This window comes from Uranotaenia lowii, chromosome 3, assembly GCF_029784155.1.
Source record: "Uranotaenia lowii strain MFRU-FL chromosome 3, ASM2978415v1, whole genome shotgun sequence".
NCBI classification, from domain to species: domain Eukaryota; kingdom Metazoa; phylum Arthropoda; class Insecta; order Diptera; family Culicidae; genus Uranotaenia; species Uranotaenia lowii.
In genome coordinates, this window is record NC_073693.1 from 113,633,824 (window position 1) to 113,657,640 (window position 23,817).

Sequence of the window (23,817 nt, forward strand, 5' to 3'; positions counted from 1 at the left end):
ATCATGCTCCCAGTGTTTCGACTAACAACCTCGTCTTTGTGATACACTTTGAATCAAGTCTAAGAAAGGACTGAAAATTTAATATTCCAATATGCTAGTTTATATTTGTAATTGGTCTTTGCAGCAAACGATTTCTAAAGATAGAACCCCGACTATTTCTGTTCCACCCGTTGCGCCCTTTTGAAAACAAGCGCTCGAATAATACTTCAAAAATTAATAGCCCGTTCACAATGTAGGGAGGTAACGATCGTTTACTTTGCACAATTGCGAGCTGCAAGCTGGGTACTATACATACTGGGTAACCCATACGGTTGAGATTTTCTGCTCTATGAAGCAATATACTTAGATATACTTGGCAGACGTTCGGCAACGAAAATATAAAACAAATGGGTTTTTGAGATGCATAAAATCCCATGTGATGTTCATAAATTGATGAAAATGGAACCATCTTCGGTGGGTATTGTTGTCTCTTTTTGATATTGAGAGACAAATGAAGGGCACCTTCTGGGGGTTAAATTTTTATAGGGAAATAATACAAAATTCCTAATACGACACCCAATGCAATCAACGACTTCAAATGTATAAATTTGGTTTTCAATCTAGTTCCAAAAGACCAGCCATTTGATTAAATTTCAAGCACCATAAGTAAGACCATTCCAATTTCACACATGATGAATGGAATCCACATGAAGAGATCGGAAATCGCTGATAAAGAAAACCCACCCTTTCGGTCGAACTCAATTTTGCGGGTCTGATGATAAAACATTTGCGCTCTTCCGCCGCAACAGCCAGTTCCGGTTTCGATGGTCGGAAAAGTTTCCCATTTTGTTCAGCTACACGCTAAAGGTTGGTTGTTCGAATTAAATCGGGGTCAGCTTTTCCCTCTATGGGTGAGAGGAATCACTTCCGCCAGAGTGATAGCTTATGCAGGAAGGGTAGGTTTCTCGAACTAGAGGGTTCAATTCATGTATACATGTGTGCAGTGCTAGAACAATAACAAAAAAAGCTTTTTCTCTCTCAAACCCAATCTCGTGTTTAGAAGGGGTTTACTGAAATCGGAATAATGCCAGAGTCAATCTTTATTTAGACCATTTTTTTGGTATCAAAAACTACAGCTTGAAAATGCTCAAAAACACGAGAAAACTGTAAATTTACCTATTTTTCGAGAAATTGTCATTTGGGTAGCCTCAGAAATCCTTGTTCCTATTGTTTTTTGATTGAATGTTTATTTACATTTTTTTATATACATTAAGTTATGAAGTAGTCTTAATATGTTTAAAAATTTAGGTTAAAGTGTTTTAAAACTAAAGTAAACGAGTCATAGAAAAAGTACTAAGAACTAAGTTCTTTAGATGCTATAGCCTATAGTTATGCTTTTTTAAAAAAAGAAAAGGAAAAAAAATCAAAGATAACGTTTTCTGAAGATCAAAAGTTGTTTGAATCCATAAAATTAAACTTCTGTGATTTTAAAACCTTCCACAATTTATTGAATTTTTTTCATGCCCAATATAGCAGTAAAATTTTGGGAGCGATTCATTCAGTTCTGGACAAGCGCAAACTGTTAAAATTTTGTACGTAAATTTGAATGAGAAAAAAAAACAATTCAAACATCACCATAGTTGAAGTGAAAGTAAAAAAAGCAATATAACTTAGGATTTCAAATATTTCTTGGTTCTTGCAGTATATTTCATATGAATAAACTATAAACTAATGTTGCCAGAACTTTATCAGTACGTATCCGGGCCGGACAAATCCGGGCAATTTTATGTAAAATCCTGGCAAAATACGGGCAATATTCGGGGAAATTTTGCCAAAACTCAGAAATTATTCAACAATAAAAATGAAAAAAAAAAAACAATTTCATCAAAGTTTATCGATTGATTTTAAATCGTTTTTAAGGCTTCTAAAAACCTTTCATGATTATTTTTTTACAAAACTTGCTCAAAAAAATTCATTTCGACGCAAGGAATATTTAAACAAGGTAGTGTCGAGAGCCATATTGGATTTTTTTGTGTCGTCACAAAAACGATTATATCGAAAATTTATACGAGGCAGCAATATTAAAGAAAAACATGTTTAAAAACGCAAATGAATTCCGATTTCTTTTTGATTGTGTTGTACGGCCACTATTGATTATGTTATGAAGTTTGTTTGTCCTTTAAAGATTGCATAATGTACTTTTTCTAATTTTATTTTTTAATGCAGTGTCATCTTGAAGCTAAACGTGCAAAAATGAAATAAAATTAGCTTTTAATAGATCTAGCACAGCGGTCGGCAACCTTTTGCGTCGGAAGAGCCAAAATCTTCATATTTTGAATAATCAGGGTTTAAAAGAGCCATATTGAAGATTTACTGTTCATGTTTTTATTAAAAAAAGAAAGAAATATATGAATGATCAATGAACATAAGTTTTACGAAAATAACTTTAAACCCATAAGAGTTTTTTTTTCTAAATCTTCGATTTTCATTTTTCTAATTACCATTAAGTACATGGGCTCTCTTCTGGATCGTAAACTCTTCTAACAAGGTTTGATTTTATATCAATTTTATTACGTTGACAAATATCGAGTCAAGAAAATTCTAAAGCCATATCAAATTTGATAAGAAGTGAAATATTTGTACATATTTACATATGCAAAAAATTATAATTTATTCGGCAAAGAAATGCTTTTAATATAACAAATGAAAGGGAAATAAATTTTCTTAAAATTATCAAGCTTTTTTATGACATTCCCTATGTTTAGCTAATCCTTTCTTAAATCCAGAAGTATGAGGTAAAAATCAACTGATATTTATGCAGCCGAAAATTGTAATCTTCAAAAATTATGCTCCTGACAAATGGTAGAATTTTCAAAATTCATGACATCAAGCGAACGTGATTTCAGATTTTTATGCATCTGGGAAATTCAAAAATCTAATTTTATGTCACAAGTGATTCTTCAGTATTGTGCGTCGAATTGAATTAAAAATGAAATTCAGTACATTCATTTAGCTTAGATTACTGGAAAAAAAATTGTTGTTCGACCAGTATAAATCTGTAATAATGTAAATTTAGCTGGTAAAATCAGTTCAAGGGGTACTATTAAAGTTTTAAAACAAAAATTAATAAAAATCTATCAACGGTGATTAACTCTAAATCGGAAATAAAAGAATCCGATGCGGAAACTTTGTTCAAAATTTGTGATCTTTTACTAAATATTGACTGCAGGCATCACACTTGAAATTTTAAATGACTCAAAGGTTTACTTTTTTTAGATACATACTATTTAATTATTAGAAAACTGCTTCAGGTGTAAAGGTCAATTAAGTTATTGATTACCTTTATTTATTTTTGTCGTCAATCAGTTGTAGACCGTTTCATTTACAAATACGTTTATAACTAGTTATATACTATGTCTAATAAATCCGAAAGAATTGTTTTTGAAGTTTACTTCTGTTCATTGTCACATCTAGATTTTCATAATACATATTACGTAGCCTGTGACAAAGTTTTCAAATAGAATTTCAGAATTGAAATTTTCATTCATTCTGAATGCTGATTCGAGTTTGAAACGCTGTCAAACTTGGTAATTCTCAATTCATAGTTCAAGAATTTTGTATTTGCATTTCGTGTATCTATTCAATTTTAACCCTTTATTCATTTAACAGACATTCTAGATTTTTTTCTTACTTCTCCAGGTCGGGCGAGTTCGGATTTTGGGTTTCTAAATTTTAATCTCATAACTGGGTAATATACGGGCAAATCCAGTCAAAATCTACGAATTTTTCATAAAAAGACTAGAGAAAAGCTGGAAAATAAAATTACAAATAGTGATTTTTACCATTAAAATATTATTTCATAATTTCAAAAAAAAAATTCAGGCGAATTTTTATCTCTAAAACAACTTGACAATTTGGAATTTCATAAAATTGTGAATAATACTGGAAAAAACAGGCCTTTTTCTTCGATATCCGGGTACAAAATTTTAAAATATCATTCAAGGAATCTTTCAATTTCTAACTTTATGAAGCCAAACTCCACAATATGAAGATAGTTGTCGCAATCGCAAGTCTCCTAGAGAATTTTGCTATCAACTTATGGTCTATAAAAACTCAAACGGAATGATTTAAACAATGATTAATTAATGACAACACATCATGATGCACAGAACCATTGAAATGTCGTAAATGAATCTGTCGTTAGGCTAAGCATTCCTGAATTTGTCCAGTTAGCATTCAAGTCAGGAAATTATCCAAAAAAAAAAACTAAGAAAATCTAAGCTATTTTTACAATATTTGGTAAAATCTTATCGATAAGAAAAGTTCAAAATAAGATATTTCAATTCAACGTTACAATACCACTTTCACAACAACCACGTTCAAGCCGTTTTTTATAATTCGTTTATTTGACACGGCTCAAACCTTTCAGTATTATTCTCGTTCAAGTCGTATTTGATTTTTATTTTGATGAAATTGTCTCAAAAAACTTCGCAAAAATGATGAAATGTGAAATCTCTTTAAAAAATTTCGAGGAATGTGAATCAATCGGGGCCAGATACGGATATTTTACCTCAACACTCTGGCAGCTGGACCACACCATTTTTTTTTAAACTCCACGTTGAAAACCTGGGCTAGTCTAGATAAGCCCATGTAATCTGAAATACTTTTCCTAGATTGATTGGCTTTATTCAGATTTTATCAGTCCTTCATAAGTAGCTTACTGTATACATATTGGAGAAATTTTTTTGAAGTGTTCTGTATTAGTTTAGATTTTATCAAAGAAATTCAATGTCCATAAAAAAGAGAAAGTTCAAACCACTCGCGGACATAATTCGTTTCTGAATCGGCCCCCTCTGATGAACGTTTTGTTGTCATTCATAAACCAATGATTCTTGTTCATACACAAATATTCTAAAACAACCTGAGGTGTTTATAATCATCACTTTGTTTAAATGATTAAAAAGTTTAAAGTTTCAAAAATTGAAAGAAAAAATTGCGCAAATTCTTAACTTTCGACTTACTGAAATGAAAGCTTATTTTGTGCTTCCCTTCCAACCAAATTTCAATGTTTTCAAAAGCCTTTTTGTTGTATGAGTGAAGCCCGGTGTTCAATCGTCGCATAGAACTTTACGCTCAGCTGACGTCATTCTGTCAGTGGCCTTATATTCAGACTAGCCAACAATTCTGTTAACTGTCAATTAAGCATTGTTGGTAAAGATCTATCACACATTGCTGGTGGCCAAGAATCGGATCATCGAAACGGCAAACAATTGGTACGGCGGCCAAGTAATTGGAGCACCGCAGTGAGTACTTTGCATGCATTTTGCTCACAATTATGAAAGTTTCATAGATGAGAGAGTAAGCTTTTACGAAAATTCTAGAGTACTTCTATCTCTATTTGAGTATCGAGATTAGGTTAGCTACTATAAAAGTTCAGTCACATTTTTAGTCTTAGATGAACAAGACGTGTTATGTATGTGTCATCCGAAAATCCTCTTCTTGGCTAACCATCCAAATGTGCTAAGCGTTATAGAACAAATTCCGGTTGTGACATATTGGCGACGAGCATAAAGTGGCAGTGTGTAAAGTGCGAATAAAAATAAATGCTTAATGTTCGATTGCGAAGAAAAAAAACCTAGTTGCTCTGTAGTAAAAATGGCAATGGCAACCGAAAGAAGAACAAAAGGCAAATTCCCAGTTTACGTTGCTGGACTTAACGTGAACTCATATCTTCAAACAATGGATATCTACTTTCATTTGAACAAAACTCCACAAGAAGAAAAAGCATTTGAATTTATAACCAGCGTTGGTCAAGAAACTGCCAATCGCATTATTGGAAGTTTCAAACCAGACCGAATTGTTGGAAAAACTTATGAAGATATCATACAAAAGTTCAAAAATTTACACGAAGTTAATAAAAATGTATTTGGTGAAAGACATTCCTTGATAACGCGCCGTCAAGGTGAAATGGAGTCGTTGGACGATTTTGCGATAGAACTCCAGAATATTGTTGAGCATTGTTCCGTTAGTACCGAAACAGAAGCTACATTAGTGCAATCCGTGTTTGTGGCAGGACTTAGAAACGCCAAAACGCGGGAAACAATGATACGATGAGACGCTGATCACACCATGAATTTGGCGCAATTGTTGGAAAAAGCCAAGAATATAGAGGTAGCCGCAGCAGAAGCAAAGAAGATGACATCGAAGATCACGACCGATAGCATGAACTACGTCGGTACTCAGCGTCACTACTCAGGCAGACCCGAAAGCTTCCTGAGACCTACTAAGCTTTTTGGGTCTCGGCGGGAGGATACTACTTAACACAGGGGCCACGGAAGAGTAGATAGGGAGACAGTGTGCTATAACTGCTATGGTAGAGGTCATCTATCGTATACGTGCACACAGCCAAAAGCAAAAAAGCCGCGACCGAAATCTTTGCCGAGTTCAAGCGCGGTGAGAAGAAAAAGAGTGTTCGCGGATAAAATTAACCAGTTAACAGCAGCTATGTCGGAGCTAAAAACCAGTTTAGGGGATGAAGGGGTAGAGTAGGAGGAGGAATATTATGAAGCTGATCAGCAAAATGAAATATCGGAAAATTGGGTTAATAATGTTATCATTGGTAAGTCGAATGATACTACTCCGGCTTTGGTGGAGTTGAAAATAGACTATAAGAGAATAGTGATTATACAGACAGAAATTTTCACATTTCTCGGTAATATCGGGAGATAAAATTTGTGTCTTAGGTCAAATAGAAGTCGAAGTTCTAGTGAGAAAACAAAAATTACGCATGTTCATGATAGTCGTCCAATCCCCGAAAAGCTTTGCCCCTCTCATCGGCCGGAATTGGTTAAACCGATTGTGGCCAAACTGGAGAGAGATTTTTTTTAAATAAATTCAATTCAGAACAATCACCTTCATGCACTTCAGGATCAATGGGTTCAGAAATCCGTTAAACACCTTTTAGAAAAGTTTGCCAAAGTATTTGATGATGATTTAAGCGAACCAGTTAAAGAAGTCGTTGTAGACATAAAGATGTGTGAAAATTCTAACCCATTTGTGCACAACCCATACACCGTTGCACTCAAGTACCGCGAAAAGGTCTCTGAGCATATTGACTTATTAGAATCTAAAGGAATTTTGGAAAAGGTAACTCATGCAGAGTGGGCTTCACCAATTGTAGTCGTAGTGAAACCAGACAAGCGAGATATTCGGGTTTGCATGGATGGGTCGAAGACAGTATACCCCTTTATTGTTAGGCACCATTACCCCTTACCTTTGATAGACGAACTCATCACAAGTAAGAGCGAGGCTAAAGTGTTTGCAGTAATAGATCTTAGAGGTGCATATCAACAGCTAGTTGTCTCGGAAAATACTAAACAAATATTAGTAATCAATACGCACAAGGGGCTGTATGCAAACAAAGGCCTCCCGTTTGGTGTAAAACCAGCAGCCCAAATATTCCAATCCGTAATTGATCGTATATTGCAAGGTTTGTCTAATGCACAAGCCTATGTCGATGATATTCTCATTTGGGCTAGAACTAACGAAGAGCTTTTAGTAAACATTGAAATGGTGCTAACACGATTGTTGGAATATAATGTGAAGGTGAACACCGAGAAATGCCAAAGGTTTGTACCCCAAGTAAAATATTTGAGCCACATTCTGTCGGAGGCGGGAGTTTCACCAAACCCGGAGAAAGTGGAAGCGATTAAGGCCGTGCTAGAGCCCAAATCAACCACACAACTAAAGGCATTTCTCGGTATGATAAATTTTTATTCCAAGTTCGTTCCTAAATTAAGTATCCTGCTAGCACCACTTCACGATTTACTTTCTAAAAACAAAGGCTGGAACTGGACTCCCCAGTGCCAAAATTCATTCGAAAAAGCAAGCAAGCTATTTGCAGTTCGATTTGTTGGCATTCATTAGAGAAAGTTGATTTTGTAATGTGGGTCTGTGTTTGCTGGTAAAGAATGAACTTGTACACAACAGGGGTTTGAGTAGTTAAGGTTACTCAGTCCTTTGTAACGTGGAGACAGGCAGGCTACCCTGGCAGGAAAACCTGGCGGTACACTTGTGAAAAAATTGAAAGTACAACTGAAGTTGCACGCTTACAAAAGGCACTTTCAAAAGATCATTGTAATGGTCTTGGGACTATCAAACGCACTGATGGTACTCAAACATCTACTCAAAAAGAAACTCTAGAACTTATGATGAAAATCCATTTTCCATGCTCTGAAATAATAGAAGGAGAAGATTCGGAAATTCAAGTCACACCTTGTGAGCCAGTTGAAACAGCACTTGGTGAACTGTCAATCATAGATAACATCATTACAGAAGGCCGAACGGAATGGGCCATCAATTCATTTCAACCTTTCAAATCACCAGGCGATGATGGAATTCTTCCAGCTTTGCTGCAGAAAGGTTCTGAAATCATCGTTCCAATTTTAACCAATTTATTAAAAGCTAGCTTAAGATTCACTTATCTTCCAAAAGAATGGCAAAAAGTAAGAGTCGTTTTTATTCCAAAACTAAATAAAAAAGATAAATCTTCACCAAAATCATTCAGACCAATTAGTCTTTCGTCAGTTTTTCTAAAAATTATGGAAAAAATAATGTATGAATTTATAAAATCAGACTATATGGAAAAAAATCCTCTAAATAAGTATCAGTTCGCTTATCAAACGGGTAAATCTACAGTGACGGCGCTTCACACACTGGTTTCAAAAACAGAAAAATCTATCGAAAGTAAGGAAATAGCCTTAGCTGCTTTTCTAGATATAGAAGGAGCATTTGACAATGCTTCTCATTTATCGATGGAGAGAGCAATGCTTGCCCGCGGATTCAATACAACAATCACAAAATGGATTTGCATAATGTTGTCAAATCGATTAATAACATCTTCATTAGGAAAGTCCTCCGTTACAATAAAAGCAAAAAAAGGTTGCCCACAGGGCGGGGTTTTGTCACCGCTATTATGGTCGTTAGTTGTAGATGAGCTGTTAACACAGCTAGAAATGCAAGGTTTCGAAACTATTGGCTTTGCCGATGACATTATCATTCTCATCCGGGGCAAATTTCAAGAGATCATCACTAATAGAATGCAGAGTGCATTGAAATTCATATCAAGCTGGTGTAATCATAAAGGATTAAATGTAAACGCCATGAAAACATCAATTATTCCATTTACAAGAAAGAAGAAATTTAACATTGGAGCCTTAACTCTAAATGGCAGTCCCCTAGAACTGACATCAGAGGTTAAGTACTTAGGAATTATATTAGATAACAAACTAAATTGGAATGCCCATCTTAAATACATCTATTATATAAAATTCTCTTGTAACGGTGTTTGTAGTACTACTCCTCCGAAATGACCCAAACAATTCAAATGAAATTATTTTTAGAATATTCTGTAGCCATGCGAATCGGTTTATATCGAATAAAAACAACATAAAGTCGCATCAATTGCCCATAATAATTAAATTTGTAATTATTTAAATAAAATAAAAGTCATGGCTTCCATTTTTTCGAGATGTTTTTTTTCCATTGGGCGCCGGGCGCTGGGCGGTTTGTTTTTCGTCTCCAAGGTCGAGGCGTCGCGAGTAAACGTCGCGATAGGATAGTAACCATGGCATAGCATACTGATTACTGGGAACATTTGGGCGCATATTTCTCAACCAAGCATATTTTCAATGCACGTGGTGGCGCTATGAAGCCTAGATGTGATTTTTTCTTCTCTATTCCTAGATCACCACACCATATATTAATGAATGACGCCTAGATATGACAAAGATTGATATTTTGCCGATCGAATCAAAAACATCTTAAACGATTTCAAAAATTAAAACTTTTCTGATTTCGTGTTATTTAAAGCAGCAATTGATGCCAAAAAATATGAAATGATTGTTTGACGTTTGAAGTGGGAAGATTTACATACAATTTTAAAATCAATACGCCTATAAGGTTAGTTTTGATGCATATCAAAAACAGTAAAAAAGAATAAGATGTTTTCAACAGAAATAGATCGAAAACATTTTTTGAACATGCTCTTAACTGAATACTTATGTATCAAGCGCCAAATAAATTTTCAGAACAACAACAAAATCCGATGAAAATGAACAGACACTGAGCTGAACAAGAGCTTGTCCTTTAAAATAGAGGATTGATGTTTTCAAAGTCCGAATGTAGAGAAATTTTGGATTTTATCAATAAAATAAACCACTTTTTCAAAAAAAAAAAAAAAAAAAGGTAAGGATATGCATTTTCCGGAATAGTTTTTAGTTAAGAAAGATCACAACGTTCAACGTTTAAAAAAAATAATAAATCATTTCTTGATCTATAAATTGTTGGGCTATTCATACATAAACTTATACTGCTAAAAAACTTCAGATTCATCAATAAAATTTGATAAAACAAACTGGAGCAAGTATTGAATTCATTTCAAAGCTTACACTATGTTTCGCGTCTATGAATAGGTTAAAAAATGCATTGTGTTTTCACTTCCCTATTACGGGACAAATGTTAGCTTAGAAATATCTTTTTGTCAGCATGTTTGCATATTTTACGTTCAAGAAGAGTTTGTTGAGAACTGATTTAGTTATGCCACAATCGAAAATTGATTTGTTTTAAGGATTTTTATTTTTTCTTCGATTTATAAAAGTTCAACTATGGTGAAATCCGTTTGCACTTGCGCGGGGTATCTGAATTGAAATGATGATTGAAATTGAAAAATAGAAGCAAAAGAAACTTTGATAACTGTTAATCTTCTCGGCGCAAAAATCTACCTTTTCAGGTTCTTTGTGATTTTTGCCCGAATTTCTAGAAAATGTTCATACCACCATCGAAGCATGGACAGGTTTTTTTTCGATCCATTCAATTTTTTAAAATCTACTTTTCAATCGATTCTTAATGAAATGATCAGGTCAGTTAATTGAAATCTTTTAAAGGACCCTCATCACAAAAGAGAGAAAATTGCTGTGATTCAGTTGAATAACAAAATTCAAATATATTTTTTTCACTTTTTAAAATCCATTCTTTTCCTTGATTCATTGGGTTACAGCTTATCCATATGAATTTTATTTACACTTATTGCTAAAACAATTAAAAGTATAGTAATTTGCAGTAAAAAAGGCGCCAGGTACTGTTTGGCATTACTTCAAGTTGTATTGTGTCATGTCTATAAATGAGTGTTACAAACCTGTCTGCATTGCAGTGTTAAATAAGATGGGAGGAACAAAGGGCGCTCCATATGAATTGCGTTGAATAGCTTGAAAGCTTATCAGGGTTTCCATACAAGTTTGTTGACATGAATCGAGAATTTATCGAGCAAAAGGAAGAGAGGTTGTTTGTATACGAAAAATTTGAGACCTTTCTTTATTTCTGGGTAGAGTTGGAGAGAAGATTTTTATTCATATTATATTTGCTATAATTTGAAAACTTATGAGACAAATAAAGCAAAATGTTGCGTCATTTAGATACCAAAAATTATAATAGTAGCACTTCTTGCAGAGGGAAAGGGCTGGAAGTCTATATCATTAGAACATACATTTTGACATCACTATGAACTTTTTGAAGCTTATAAAAACAGAGTTAAATTTTCAGATCTTGAAAAACAAACCTAGAGATCAATTTTAAGAAAATATTATTAAAACATCTTTGAACTGTAGTTGGAAACTTTAGGTGCTGCTTTTTCTGTTTTGAGGGCATTCGCTTCCTTATTATGTTAAAATTTTGTTTGAAACGCTGTCTAGGCAATAAAACTGAATTTTGATTATTTTAACAAATTTAATTGAATTTTGGCAGGTGGAGCAAAGCACACCGGGTCAGCTAGTCTATATATATAAAAATGAATGTTTGTCTGTCTGTCTGTTCCCTATAGACTCGGAAACTACTGAACCGATCATCGTCAAAACTGGCATCTGAGTGTTTTTGAGGCCGGGGATGGTTTCTGTAATAGTCAAAACTCCATCCGACTTAAGGAAGGAGAGGCTTCCATACAAAATTTGTAGTTTTTCGAAACAAATTAAAGTCATGACATCCATTTTCTTGAGATTTTTTTTCCTTTGGGCGGTTTGTTTTTCGTCTCTATGGTCGAGGCGTCGCGGCCAACGTCGCAAAAGGATAGTAACCCAGGCATAGCATACTGATCAGTAGGAATATTTTGGCGCGTATTTCTCAACCAAGCATATTTTCTTTGAGGGGTTTGTTTTTCGTCTCCATGGGCGAGCAAACGTCGTCGCAAGAAGATGGTAACCAAAGCACACTGTTCATTGATTGCTGGAAAATTTAACAATAAGGCGCCTGTTTCTCAAACACGTGGGGCGATATGCAACCTACATGTGTTTTTTTCTAGCTTATTCGATTTGTACACAGCACGTTGTAATAAATGACGCCTAGATGTGACACGGATTGATATTTTATTAATCGAATCAAAACCAATTGAAAGATTTGCTAAAATACTTCCATATTTAGTTCGTGTTAATGTAGGTAGTATTCGACTTTTCATTCAAGGAACATTAGAACATGTTCAAACGTTCAACTTTTTCTGTTAAAAAATAATTAAAAATTTGGTTTTCTTCTAGAAATTGTTACTTCGGCCCAAATACACAACTGAAACGAATTTAGAAATAAAAATGGGAGCTTTTTATTTTAAATAATTCTGAAAAAACCATTGTACTTTTTGCTTACATACCAATTCAAGTACGTAATTAACATGAAAAGTGTTTTTGTGTTACATGGCTGCATAAAAGAGACTTTTAATCCGCTTCGTTTTTGAAAAGCAAGACTTTAGAACCGATATTCAACTGGACGCAAAATTTTTAAAATAAATTTTTAGTTTACCCTTAAAGTGTTAAAAACAATATTCCTCTCTGTCAACTTACACGGTGGGGCAAGGGCAAACGTCGAACTTTTAAGAAATTCATCTTCAAATTGATTCAATATGTTGAAAAGACCAGAAGGGGTATTCCGAATGTTGAAACTGCAGCGGATATTGAAAATTCTTAAATGTCTTTGTAAATGAAGGTCATTCCCTTTGAACAGCATTCGTTAAAAGTGGAGTAACAAACATAAATTTATATTGCAGGAATACTGCAGAGGTATAAGTGAAACTTGATAAAACAAAAAAACAGGAATTCGTATTAAATCCATTTTAAAGCCATTACTCTGACGCATCTGTAAATAAGCTTTGCATTGACACTTGCCTCAATATGCGGGACAAATGTAAACTTAGAAATTTGTTTTTAACTAAATTTTTGAAAATTTGACTTTCAAAGAAAAAATTAAAAAAAAACGCTGAGAACTTATTTAGTGATGCAACTGATATTTTTTTAAATATTTATATGTTTACCGTAGTAAATTTATTTAAAAAAAAAGAAAAGAAATTTGCACTGTATTTAATACATAACTAATTTAATATATTTTCATTACCATGATAAGTGCTGTTTGGGTATCGAGCCGGTTAGATTTGCCTACCTTCTTCAAGCAGTGGGGAACAAAATTGAAAAAGATGGGAGAGCTCCCATGTAAATATTAGATAAAGAGCTTTTCAAAGAAGGGACGATATTTAAAAAGGTTTTTTTTGGGTACAGAGTACAAATTTCAGATCTTGAAAAACGAGTTTAGAGATCAGTAAATAATATATACCATCTTTAAATTGCTATTCAGAACTGCAGCTGCAGCTCTCATTTCAAAGTTGTTGGTTCTGATGATGAGGTTTGATTTAAAACAATGCTCTCCAAAATCTAAATTTTAATAAATTTTTACAAATTACATTTATTTCCGGAAGGTGTAGCAAAGCACAACGGGTCAGCTAGTTGTAAATAAAGCAACCAGTGCCCTATGGATAAGCAAACAGACTTTTGGTAAAAAATGGGGACTGAAACCAAAAATGATTCACTGGATATATTCAACTATAGTCAAACCTAGAATAACTTATGCGTCGCTCATATGGTGGCCGAAAACTAAAGAGGTGACAACACAAAGATGCCTCGAAAAATTGCAACGAATCGCTCTATTATCTACTACGGGGGCTATGCGTAGCACTCCCACCAAGGCATTGGAAGCAATGCTACATATGTTACCACTTCACCAGTGTGTTCAATTCGAAGCAAATAAACAAGCAATGACAGTTATCGAAGGAACTTCAATACAAATGAATTTGAATAATGATAGAATGAAAATTAAGGAACAATTTCAGATAAATCCTATGATTTTATTAAATAAGGATTGGATACCTAGCAAACCGGTTTTCAATCATTCATTTAATTTGATAGAACCTAGCCGGAGAGTATGGGACGAAGGTGGTCCTACGCTACGCTCTGGGTCTCTTTCTTTTTTTACGGATGGCTCAAAAATTGGAAATGTTGCTGGGCGGGTATAACAGGTCCTGGTGTAAACATTTCAATTTCTATGGGTAATTGGGTGACAGTTTTCCAAGCCGAAATCTATGCAATATTAGAATGTGTGAACATTTGTTTGAAAAGGAAATATAAAAATGCAAACATATGCATTTTTTCAGATAGTCAAGCAGCTCTTAAATCACTTAGGTCCTACACATGCTCTTCAAAATTAGTGTGGGAATGTATCAACTGCCTGGAAAAACTAACTCAAAAAAATTCAGTTAACCTTTACTGGGTTCCTGGGCATTGCGGTATAGAGGGCAATGAAAAGGCTGACAGCTTGGCCAGAGAAGAGTCTTCTATTCCGCTTGAGGGACCAGAACCATTTTGCAGTATTTCCAAATGCTATTTTAAATTAGAAATGAAAAATAAAGAAAAAAGTATGATTGCAAACAATTGGAAAAACTCTGTTGTAGGGCAACAGGCTAAAAAATTTATCCAACCAAGTATTAAAAAATCAGAAATAGCTCTTAGCTTATCTAAGAAAGACCTTAAAATGTTTACAGGGCTCGTTACAGGTCACTGTGAATGCAGATATCACATGAAAAAAATTGGCAGATTAAACTCTGACGAGTGTCGTTTCTGCAGTATGGAGAAGGAATCGTCAGAGCATCTTCTTTGCGAATGTCCTTCTCTTATATCGAAACGGATTAAAATAATCGGCTGTGGTATATTAGATCCCTCCGAAGTTTTTTCAATTGGTCCTAAAAAGGTGAACAGCTTCATAAGAGCGGTTATACCAGATTGGGAAAGTGCTAAATCTCAAAATAGGGACACTATCTAATATATGAAAGTGATCTTCCTTGACTGAGCATACATTAAACAGGGGACATATTACAATAGATCAACTAACTGGTCGCAGTGATAGGTACCCAACAAAAAAAAAAAAAAAAAATTTGCAGTTCACTGGTTCTAGCACATTACGATCCTTCGAAACCCATCACAGTAACTTGTGATGTTAGTGATGAGGGAATTTCTGGTGTTCTCAGCCACACATTAGGGAACGTCCATAAATGACGTAGCTTTTTTTCGAATTTTTATACCACCCCCTCCCCCCTCGTAGCATTTCGTCACAAAGTCATAGACCCCCCCTAGATAATAACGTAGGTTTAATAAACCCCTCCCCCCACTTTTAAAAATCGATATTTAATTTAGAATAATACAAAAAATAACAAAAAAGGTAAAGAAGTTATAAATGGAAGTTTAAAAAAGCATATCAATCAGTCAAAAAAAAAAAAATCAAACTACCTTTCAACAAACAGGATAGCTAGTAAGTATTCAATCAGTTGCGTCGGTCCAAATTGGGCAGCTTTCCTCCATCGTCTGTTCGGCTGGAATAACTGCATCTGCGATGTCAGCTGCCTCCACCCACTCTCTATCGTCCTCCGGAGTGATGACCAGCACTTCTTGTCCTCTTTTGCCTACAATTCGCTTTGGACGAATCTTTCTATCCGAGGCTGGGGCCTTGTGGATTTTGCTATGCTCCTTTTGGAGAACATTTGAAGCAAAATATAAATTGCATTTCTTGCATGTACGCTCCTTGATACGCTTAAAACAGTCGGGCAGTAGGAGTCAAAAGCTACATGTTCACACTGGATTGAATTAAGCATTATTTTGCTCAATTTTGATTTTTTTTTTTCGATATTTAATCAAAGCTACGTAGCTTTACTTGAACCCCTACCCCCCCTCTCGTCACACATCGTCACACAAAGTTAAATTCCCCCCCTCCCCCTCAAATGCTACGTCATTTATGGCTGTTCCCTTAGGGAATGAAGACAGACCCGTGTTTTTCGCCTCGCGCCGCTTAACTAAAACTGAAAAGAACTATCCTATTCTTCATCGCGAAGCTCTCGCAATCGTGTTTGCTTTAGAAAAATTCTACAAATACATTTTAGGGCAACATACAGTGAGCGAAATAAGAATAGCACCACTACGTGTTTTGCTTGTTCAAATATGAATGATTATAAATTACGAAAATTTTCTTCCACAGATTGTTCTGAATTTCTTAACGGATAAATCAAGCATAAGTTTACTTTTTTTGGACGTAGCAATTGGCGTTGAGGACCAAAAATGTGAAAAAGGGGTGCGAAATAAGAATAGAACCACTTGAGTTTTTCTAACAAAAACAAGATTATTTTCAAAAATTTACTGTGTAAAAGTGAATTATAATGCTTCTACGAGTTATTTGAATAGATAACTGCATTTTAGGAGTTTTCCAGAATTCCAAAGGATTTCGAATGTTTTAATATGGAGGTTTTAAGAGATGCTCCTCTAGCGTTAAGGAATTAAATATTTGAGCTTTAATTCTTTATAAAACTACTAACTTTCTTCATAAAAATGACGTGAAATGATGAAACAAATATTCGGGATTAATTTTTAATCAGAAAAAATAGGTTGGAAATCAAAAACTTTGATTTTGTTCAGTAAACCTCACTTTATTCCAGTTTCAAGTCGTAGATGGCAGCACTATCTTGCAGTTAACACCAAATTTTGTCTTAATATTGATTTTCCAGGTTTATTTAGGCCCATATTCATCATTTTGAGGTATTTTCTTATTACAGTTTTGTGGAAGTTCACGCTGCAGAAAGCTTTTCAGGATTTGCAAAAGAATCACCAGCACAAAAATGTACAACCGCCAAAATTCCTGCTCATCTCAACTTTCAATTCAACTGCAAATCATACCAATAATACTGCTAGCCGTCTGGTCCATCAAGTTGCATCCCAAAGTATAACTTAATTCTGATAATCGATCCAAAAAATTCACTTTTAGTGACCTTGATGCAATTCTTTTTTTTTGGATTTAGTGATCTTAGAATTTCCAAAGCGTTCACACGGTACATGTATTTATTTCTTGACCAAAATCGTCCAGCACTCTGTTATTAATCCCAGATATTCGAAAATGGGCATGAATTTGGTTTAACGGCAAGATAGTGCTGCCATCTATGACTTAAAACTAGAGAAATAGTGTTTGATTATTAAAAAAATTTAGTATTTTTGAATTCCAACCTGCTTTTTGGATTCAAACTCAGCCTCAAATCTATGTTTCATCATTTTGCATCATACTCCTGAATGTTAATGAAGAAATCAAGCAGTTTGATAAAGTTTTATAGCTCAAATATCTAATTCCTTAACGCTAGAGGAGCATCTCTTAAAACCCCCATTTAAAAACTTTTGAAATCCTTTGGAATTCTAGAAAACTCCTAAAATGCAGTTATCTATTCAAATAACTCGTAGAAGCATTATTATTCACTTTTACACAGTAAATTTTTGAAAATAATCTTGTTTTTGTTGGAAAAACTCAAGTGGTTCTATTCTTATTTCGCACCCCTTTTTCACATTTTTGGTCCTCAACGCCAATTGCTACGTCTAAAAAAAGTTAACCTATGCTTGATTTATCCGTTAAGCAATTCAGAACAATCTGTGGAAGAAAATTTTCGTAATTTTCAATCATTCATATTTTAACAAGCAAAACACATAGTGGTGCTATTCTTATTTCGCTCACTGTATCAATGTAATAACCGACCATAAACCACTTATTGGTGTATTTAAAGGGAAAAGAGGGGGCCCCGCTGTTGTCGCCAATCGCATGCAACGATATTTTGATTTCACTATCACTTATAAACCTGGTAAAGATAACTTTGTCGCGGATTGTTTATCTAGACTTCCTTTAGATCAAAAGCCGAGTGTGTTAGACCTAGAGGAAAGTAAGCGAAGTTCGTTAAGAAGTATAATTTTTTTAGTTGACAATGAAACTATCAATTTAAATTCAAAAATCATTTGTGATCGGTCAAAATTGGATAACGTAATCGCCAAAGTAATGAATTATGTTTTAAATAGATGGCCACAGAAAATAACAGAGAAAATTTTGAAGCCCTTATTCGATAAACGATTTAAGTTGAACGTAGAACAAAATTGTTTAATGTTTGGAGAACGAGTAATCATTCCGACTTCTTTAAAAATTTCCGCTTTGCAGTTGTTGCATTTAAATCACAGAGGCATTCAAAAAATGAAACAAGTAGCTCGTAGATACTTTTTCTGGGAAGGGTTGAATACTGACATAGAAAATTATGCGAAATCATGCAAAAAATCGTGGGTTGGGTGTGAATCGTGCTCCTAAAATTTATGGGAATTGGCCTAAAACATCAAAACCCTTCGAAAGAGTGCATATTGAGTTCTTTAAAAAATTTGGAAAATCTTTTTTTTATTCTAGTTGACGCTTATTCACGCTGGATAGAAGTGCACAGGATGAGCAAAACTTCAGCTCAAGATGTTGCACAAACTTTGGATAACATTTGTTCTACATTTGGATTTGCTGGAACTATTATCAGTGATAACGGGCCGCCGTTTACCAGCAAAGAATTTGAACATTATTGTAACACAAGAAACATAACACACATCACATCACCTCCTTACCACCCCGCTAGCAACGGTCTAGCCGAGCGAGCGGTGCAAACCGTCAAAACAGTTTTAAGTAAATTAATTACCGAAAACGAAAATACTTCATCTCTTTTACAGATCGACAATAATATAAAAAAGTTTTTACATCATCACCATCAAACACCGACTACCGATGATGGCATTATTCCTAATAATAAAGTTTTCTCATTTGCACCGCGAACTCAATTATCCATTATGAAACCAATCAAAAACGTAGCTTCCAACGAAAAAGAACGAAGCCTACCCCGACAAATATTCCATAAGAATGAAAAAGTGATTCATACACAAAAAATCAATGGCAGGGCCTATTACAGCGAAGCAGCGATAGTTTTTTTTTGTTGTTTCGATTAAAGTCGTTTTACCATCTTTATGGCATTCGCGACTTTATCAACGTTACAGTTGGCGGATCGTTATTGAAAAACTTATCCGGTACAACTGTGTTCAATATTTACTCTTGGGCTCGAACTCGCGGACATCGGCTCAGGAGACAACAGACTTGCCAACTGAGCTATATCACAAGCCCAGTGAAGCAGCGATAGTGAAAAAGATATCTGAAATGGTTTATCTTATTCAAATAGATGGAGTGTTACGAAAAGCTCACGTTAATCAACTTAAAAAAAAATTCACAACAAAATTTTGTATTAAAAATAATATTGTATACTCTAATAAGGATAGAAACCATATAGATGATAAGGATTCGGATTATGAAATGTCAGAAAAGCACAGTGAACATTTAAAAAATTATTAAATCCCTTTACCATTAAGACGCCCTCAAAGAAACAAGGGCAAACAAACAAGTCTAAATGTCGAATCATTATCTAAGCCAAACTAATGTTTTAAGCTGCAACGAATTTGATTATTACTTAGATTTAAGACGGATTTCAAAATTTATTGGGGAAGATGAGAGAGTAAGCTTTTACGAAAATTCTAGAGTACTTCCATCTCTATTTGAGTATCGAGATTAGGTTAGCTACTATAAAAGTTCAGTTACATTTTTAGTCTTAGATGAACAAGACGTGTTATGTATGTGTCATCCGAAAATCCTCTTCTTGGCTAACCATCCAAATGTGCTAAGCGTTATAGAACAAATTCCGGTTGTTACAATAGAGACAACATATTTTTGTTGAACTCTAAGCAAGTTAGCAAGTAAATTTATCAAAGGATGTTCTTTGGTGTACTCAACAGGAAGGTTGGAATGTTGAAAAAAAGGATAAACCATGCCTTAGGTGCCAAGGTCGGGTACATTTACCCTATAATCAAAAGAAAATCTTCTGATGTGTTTCGTAGAAAAAGGACAATGTTTCAGGAGTTTTTCTTTCTGATTTTTGTCAATTAACTTGTGGGTTTTGACCAAATTCGGTCGGGCATTTTGGATAAAAACTTTGATATCAAATGCCTGGATTTTTTTCAGGTTTCAGAAATAATATCCTGGATTTTGATTAAAATGATGACAAGTTATTTTTAAATATTCTTTTTATGAGGTTCATATAAGTACAACATAATTTTGACCAAATACTCCACTAGGTTGATTCCAGTACATATATACAAATTATCCATTTACCTTGGATTCCTAACAAGCCCAGATTAAGGAGGGGGGGGGGGGGTTAGCAATTGCTCAAGAAAACCCTCTGAGGAAGAAAAAAAGCATGAAATTACTTCAATCATACTACTTTAAACTCTGGAAATCAAGCCAAAATATAATTGAAATGAAATAGTTGGAATGAAAACGAAGAATAAAACAAGTTAAGGTGACCCAGTGAAATGATAAATATCTCTATTAGTTTCACTAAAACACAAGTTAGGGGGCCTCCTAGAATAAGAAATGCAGATTTTTCTCCTCTATTTTATTGGTTGGGCAAATCAGTACAACTATTTTCAAGACCTAACAAAATATGGGCTTTTTCAAATTTTACACAAAAACCGAACAAATCAATCTGAATCCAGTGATTATTCGAAAAAAATCTATCACAAAGTGGCCAACATCAAACAGCTCCAATTTTAGTTTTTTTAACGCAACTTGTCAACTTTTCCTTCGAATCATCTATAAAGTCCATATAAGTGTACCTACAATTCATAATGCACCACTTTCTCTAACTTATTAAATGAAGAAAATATTTAAGGAGATACTAGCAAATCAATCATTATTTTTTAGTATAAAATATGCTTTCATCGTTTAAAAAAATGTTACAATTTGTACTACAGCTAGAATAACGGGGGTTAGAATAATAATGAAACCGAACAATCTGGAATGCTCACTTTATAAGCATTCATTAGCATTAATATAAATAATGTTAAATTATCGTTAGCTTTTCGATCATTATTGTAATTTGCGTAGGTTTGAAAACTCTTAGAAGATATTTATGTTAACATCATACAACACCTTAATCGTTAGTTAAATTTTTTCATAATATATTTTTTCGTTATTTTTTTCTTATGTTTTTAAGATAAATTATTTTGATAACCAAAACCAGTAAAAAAATTAAAAAAAAAAGTTAATGTGACCACTTTTATATTTTCAAAAAGTGGAAGTGTGGAAAATCCAAGATTTTTGTTTAAAACAAGGTGGATAAAAACCAATTTTTAGGAAAAAAACAGATTTTTAAAATTTTAATTGGATTTTCGCCTTTTAAAGAAAATCTTTAGAAAAAGAAATAAAGCTGAGTTGTTAATAAGGCCGCATGTAGGTATTTGTGACATTCTTGATCCACGATTTCATACAATTTACAAAGGCAGAGAATGGTTTCCTAAGTTAGTTCACTTCGTTCGACTTTAATCTTTCAAACGAAAAGACACGCCTCTTTCTGATTGGTTGGTTGACGATCGTCTTGAAAAATTATGTCAAATTCCTCTGTTAACCCTGGCCAACTCGGCAATCAGAACTTATGAAATATTTACTAAGTTTAAGAAAAAAAACCTTATCCAAATTCACTGATGAAACCTTTGCTGAACTTTGAGTAGAAACTTTTATTTGAATCAACAATTTAAATCGTGATTTTAATCATATCCACCCCGGTTCAATAACAATTGCAGTTCCAAATTATTTTGTGTCAAGGATCAGTTACTGAAATGCATCAAAATTGTATTCATTTTTTTAGTCGAAATCAGTTACCAATCAATAAAAATATTTCGAATTAGTTTTATTTAGATAATATGACTTGAATGACTTGAATGTTATGAATTTGCAAAATAAAAACTCATAAGTAAAACACTTTGCTCAGATTACAGGAAAATACTTTTTTTACTAACCCTAGGATCAAAGGTTCAATGTCAAGTTTTTTTTTTATTAAAAATCAGAGGGAAGATTTGAATACAGGCACCCATAATGCTTTATTGAAGTAAGAATAAAAATTCGAAATTGAAGATTTCGTCGGCATTACATATTGCGAATCAAATATATCGAGCTGAATCCAATGATGAAAATATCAAACTTCCCGCAACTTCAGAACAGATGAACATTGACTAACTGGCATAAATTGTGAGGAGCAAGAAAAATACGATTATTATCTTCGGACGGACGCTCGTTTCAAAAACCACAAAGTCAACTTTGTAAGTATTAGCTCAAATATCCTTCCACATAGTTATCATTCACCTCCAGGGAGTTTGTTTTCGTTTCAAGTCCAACCACCCACACCATTCATTCATCCAACAAACCAACCAACCGGACCACGTGCCAGTTTTTGTCTGCTCCAAAACCCATTCCTATTTCCATTCCCATTTTCTCCGGCACCGACATTTCGTGCTGCCGTTTCATTAACTCAGCATGAGACTTTTAATTTATCCCCGGAAAGCTTTTATGTGTGACAGTCATCCAAAGCGCCGTTTCAATGGTCCCAAAATTGGATAGGAACTTTTGGGAAATAAATTTTTCTTTTGAATTATTCTTGTAATTATACCTTCAAAATTCCTTAGAAAGGAACTAGAATAAGTGTCTTATTTGATATGTTTTGAACTTATTCATTCAAACGAAAGAAAATAATATGATAAAAAAAATTTGCTATAGATAAACGAAAAATAATCATAATTAAATTTGTAATTTCCAGTTTCCGTATTCAAAGTCAGTCCTTCGGACCAACTATGATAGTGGCATGACTGTATCCATATTATTTTTTCCTTGCCTTGGAGACCAAAAATGAGTGTCACTATCACTACAGGGTGTCCCCGGTTGGGTGTTGTGAGCGTGTGCCATGCTGAAGGGATTTCGAATACACAAACTGTCAAAGAAACCATGCAAACTGACTGGACTGATTCCACTCAACAATACCTACTACTATACAGAAAGTATGACCAAAGCTAGGAGTAGAGGAATGGACAGACTGAGCAGGAATTTTCCATTTTCATACCATTAGCAAGTTTCAATTTGCTTTGGAATTGGAACTGAGGCGAGCTGTGATTTTTGGAACCAATTTAATTCATAACTGTTTATTCGGTTCGCTTCGACTATTACTTCCCTAGAATGGAGTGAAGCTATCTCAACACAACTTATCTTCAGAAATTATTATTCAATGTACATCAAAATATAATTATGCAAAATACTCGTTGAACCAAGTCAACAACTCGATTCTCATGCGGCGAATAAAACTTTTTTCTCCCTTAACTCAGTGCAGATGAAATTCAATCTATGCTATCAAGCAAAAAGAGAAAAAAGGCAATTGTAATTGGAAAGCTTATTCCGTTAAAGCGTGAAAGAAAAATAAACCTACAGAAGATCAGTTGACAGTGATTTGGCAGGACAGAAAAAAATCATTTCAATTGGAGACACGCTTCAGGGCTGACTTCAAAACTTGGACGGACGACGGACAGATGTTGGTAATGAATCCTGTTGACATTTTGCATTTTAATTGAGCCGAAGTATGTATGAAATTTTAACAGAAAATAAAACAACTTGTGCCGCACTTTAGGTTGAAGAAGAGTTTATAAATGATATTTATTTTTTAATTCTTTTTTCTTTGTTTATAGTGGATTTTCAAAATCCAGAGAATTTTTCATGTGCCACCATAAAATTACC

At 34.1% G+C, this 23,817-nt stretch overlaps 2 protein-coding genes across 3 annotated transcripts in view; one reads left to right on the forward strand and one right to left on the reverse strand.

Annotated features, from left to right (window-relative positions):
* The window catches only part of LOC129752530 (carboxylic ester hydrolase-like), a 45,176-nt gene extending 22,631 nt beyond the window's left edge, over nucleotides 1-22,545 (reverse strand). The window contains exon 1 of the mRNA XM_055748303.1: nucleotides 22,468-22,545. Coding sequence (XP_055604278.1) covers nucleotides 22,468-22,545 — 78 coding nt within the window. The remainder of the gene's footprint in view (nucleotides 1-22,467) is intronic.
* Nucleotides 1-23,817, forward strand: part of LOC129756948 (uncharacterized) — a 608,072-nt gene that overhangs the window by 15,061 nt on the left and 569,194 nt on the right. The gene's annotated exons all lie outside the window — the stretch shown is intronic.